This window comes from Monoraphidium neglectum (genome assembly GCF_000611645.1).
Source record: "Monoraphidium neglectum strain SAG 48.87 unplaced genomic scaffold scaffold01627, whole genome shotgun sequence".
Lineage (NCBI taxonomy): Eukaryota > Viridiplantae > Chlorophyta > Chlorophyceae > Sphaeropleales > Selenastraceae > Monoraphidium > Monoraphidium neglectum.
This window is the reverse complement of record NW_014012001.1, coordinates 10,505-13,824: the sequence shown is the minus strand read 5'-3', so window position 1 is coordinate 13,824 and position 3,320 is coordinate 10,505. Positions and strand designations below refer to the sequence as shown.

At 64.9% G+C, this 3,320-nt stretch overlaps 2 protein-coding genes across 2 annotated transcripts; both read right to left on the bottom strand.

Annotated features, from left to right (window-relative positions):
• Positions 1 to 220: 220 nt before the first annotated feature.
• On the bottom strand, positions 221 to 879 carry MNEG_8521 (Retrovirus-related Pol polyprotein from transposon TNT 1-94; the record flags this gene model as incomplete). Its single annotated transcript, XM_014043010.1, has 2 exons — positions 221 to 245; positions 317 to 879. The coding sequence occupies 2 exons, from the start codon at positions 877 to 879 to the stop codon at positions 221 to 223; spliced, it is 588 nt and encodes a 195-aa protein (XP_013898464.1).
• Positions 880 to 1,118: 239 nt separating this feature from the next.
• On the bottom strand, positions 1,119 to 3,221 carry MNEG_8520 (Retrovirus-related Pol polyprotein from transposon TNT 1-94; the record flags this gene model as incomplete). Its single annotated transcript, XM_014043009.1, has 2 exons — positions 1,119 to 1,499; positions 1,602 to 3,221. The coding sequence occupies 2 exons, from the start codon at positions 3,219 to 3,221 to the stop codon at positions 1,119 to 1,121; spliced, it is 2,001 nt and encodes a 666-aa protein (XP_013898463.1).
• Positions 3,222 to 3,320: the final 99 nt, after the last annotated feature.

The window sequence follows — 3,320 nt, the reverse complement described above, 5'->3', positions numbered from 1 at the left end:
CCTCCTCCATGCCGTACTGCTCCAGCAGGTCGGTAATGTGCCGCCTCTGGCCCTGTCCCGGTCAATTGTCATGCCGAGAAAGAACTTGGGCTCACCCATGTCTCTGGCCTCAAAGGCAGTCATGAGACCCTCAATGATGCTCTTGATGATGGCCTTGGTGCGCGCAGCCAGCAACAGGTCGTCCACGTAGACCAGTATGAAGGAGAGGGTGTCACCCGTCTCAATGCGCCACCAGAGTGCCGGGTCTGCCATGGAAGCAGTGTAGCCCATCTCAGTCAGGCGCTCACCCAGAGTTGTGTTCCAGGTTCGCGGGGACTGTTTGAGCCCGTAGATGGACCGAAGCAGGTGGCAGCCGAATGTAGCTCCACCGAACTCGTAGCCCGGAGGCTGCTCGATCCAAATGTCCTTGTCGATCTTCCCGTAGAGAAACGCGGTCTTGATGTCCAGTTGTCCCAGCTCCAGGTCCAGCTCCGCTGCCGTCGCCAGCAGCACGCGCAGGGTGGTGTAGCGGCTGGTTGGCGCAAAGGTCTCCTCGTAGTCGATGCCCTCGCGCTGGTGGAAGCCCTTAGCCACCAGCCTTGCCTTGAAGCGCTCGATGTTGCCGTCGGCGTCGCGCTTGGCCTTGAGTACCCACTTGACTGGAATGGGCTTGACACCTGGAGGGAGCTCCTCGACCTCCCAGGTGCAGTTCTTGAGCAGGCTGCGGTACTCGTCGTCGATTGCCGTCAGCCACTGCTGTGACTCTGCTGATTGCAGCGCCTCCTCGACTGTGGGGTCTGTGGCCGTGCCTGTGAGCGCGGCCGCAGTGATGAAGGCGCCGAGGGTGCTGTCGTCGTCCCTGTCGCCAGCCACAAACAGCGCGGTTGCCTCCGCGCGCATGCCGGGCTCGTAGTCGCGCATCCATCCAGGGGCCCGGCGCTGGCGGCCAGCCCTTGAAGGCGCCGGCGGCGGCGGCCCAGGAGAGGGCAGCCCGACGCCGCCGATAGCGCGAACCGGCGAGAACGGCGGCCGCTGCCGCAGAAGGCCCCGCCCGGGCGCCGGTGGCGGCGCCCCAGGCTCCTCAGGAAAAGGGGGCGAGAGCGGCATGAAGCCGGGGAGCTTGCCTGGCTGGCCCTTGATTAATAGGGGCGATGCTTCCCCCCCCGCTCGGCGTCGGAGTCGTCGCCAGAGTCAGAGGAGGAGTCCGCAGGCTTGGCGCTGGCGGCCGGTTTGGCGGGCGCCAGCTTGTCCGAGCCGGTAAACGTGGAGTAGCCGGGCAGGAACGTCACGTCCCGGCTTTCCAGAATCTTGTAGTCCTCATCACGGAGCAGAACGCGGTAGCCCTTGCCGCCGTGAGGGTAGCCGATGAAGGTGCCGGCGCGCGCCCTGGGCAGCGCCTTGCTGCCGGCGCCGCGGGTCTCCTTGGGCACGTGCACGTAGCACGCAGCTCCAAACGGCCTAAGGTAGGAGACGTTGGGCTTGTCGCCTGTGAAGAGCTCCCATGGAGTGACTGTGGCGTCCTGCTAGGGGAGGCAGTTGTAGGCCCGCACGGCGCAGCTGAGCGCCTCGTCCCAGTACTGCTCCTTATCTGGCAGGTCAGAGTCGGCCAGCATGGCGCGCACTGAGTCCATCAGTGGGCGGTTGAGCCGCTCGGCCTTGCCGTTCTGCTGGGGGGTGTAGGCCATAGAGGAGTGGTGAATGATGCCCCTCTCTTTGAGCCATGAGTCCAGCTCCCCAGAGAAGTATTCACCGCCGTTGTCCGTCTGCAGGAACTCAACGGCGCCGCCGCCCACACGCTCCAGCAGGGGAATGGCGTCCTTGGTGATGCCGCCGGCCTCAGCCTTCTTCTTGAGCAGGCGCACAGTGGCCATGTTGGAGTAGTCGTCCAGGTAGGAGATCCAGTAGACATAGCCATCTTTGGATTCTGGCATTGGCCCTTGAATGTCAGAATGAATGATCTGGGCCGGCCTTGCAGCCTCAGTCTCTGACGACTTGAAGGGCAGGCGAGTGTGCTTGCCTTCAATGCAGCTGATGCACCTGGACTCTGCCGCCGCTGCTTTCAGGTCGGCGCTACTGATCGGAACGCCGTCCAGCATGCCGCCGTCGATGGCCCTTGCAAGGGCCACGTTGCTGCCCATATGCGCAAAGCAGCGGTGCACCATATCCGCAGTCACCTTTAAGGCGCGCCCAGCACCAGCCACCAGGGCGCCGACGTCGGCACCGGCGTCGGCGGCCAGCTGGACGTCGTATTCGTTGTCGCGCCGCAGGGGCCTCGCACCCAGCACCCACAGGTCTGAGGGGTGGTGCTGGCAGGAGAACACGGCGGTGTCGCCTTTGAAGAAGTCCCAGGGGCCGCCCAGCGTCGCTGAGGTCTGGTTGGTGTAGCCGGCCTTGTAGGTGCGCGTGTAGGAGACCAGGTTGGTAGGGCAGTGCGGCCAGTAGGCCACGTCGGTCAGGGTGACCGTGAAGCCCTGGTCTGTGAGGATGGTGACATCACCCATGATCTCGGGTGTGCCCTCGCCGCCGCCAAACTTGAGCACCAGGCTCTTGGGGGCCGGCCGAAGGTTGTGCATGACGCTGTAGTCGTTGAACACATGAAACGAACTCGCGCCCGTGTCCATCACCATCAGGTCCTTGATGGGCTCGCTGCGGGGCTCGGCCGCCGCCAGGGCGCAGGCCAGCTTGGAGAGCTGCGGCGCCGGCGGTCCAGCGTCCGAGTAGACCCAGTCGTCGGAGTCGTCGGGGTCTTCGCTGTCCGAGTCTGAGGCCAGCCCGGGCATGGAGTCGTCGCTGTCTGACATGCCGAAGTGCTTCTCATAGATTGAGTGAGCAATGAGGGCCCCCATTGAGCTGTAGGGGCCGCTCCTGCTGTTGTTGCCGCCAGGGCGGCGGTTGCCGCCGGGGCCGCCGGGACCGCGGCCGGGGCGGGCGCCGCCACGGTTGAAGCCGCCGTTGTTGTTGGCGGGAGGGCGCAGATTGCCGAAGGAATCGATCTTGCCCTCTGCCAGCATCTTCCTCTTGAGGCGGCAGTCTGACTCTTTGTGGCCCTTCTTGCCGCAGAGTGAGAAGTTGCACCTGCCGGTGAAGAGGGGCTCGTTGCGGCCGATGCCGCTGCTGCTGCTGCTGGAGAGGCGCGTGATGCCGCTGTTGGAGGCCCGGTGCAGGCCGCTGCCGCTTGCGCCGCCGAAGAGGGCGGAGGAGCTTCCGCTGCGGCTCTCCCTTGGGTTTTGGGAGTCCAGCATCATTGCCGCGGTGTTGAGCTCTGCGGCGACCTCAGCCAGTGATGGCGGGTTCTTGATGGCCGACATGCGCATCAGCATGTACTTCTGGGGCAGGCCTGT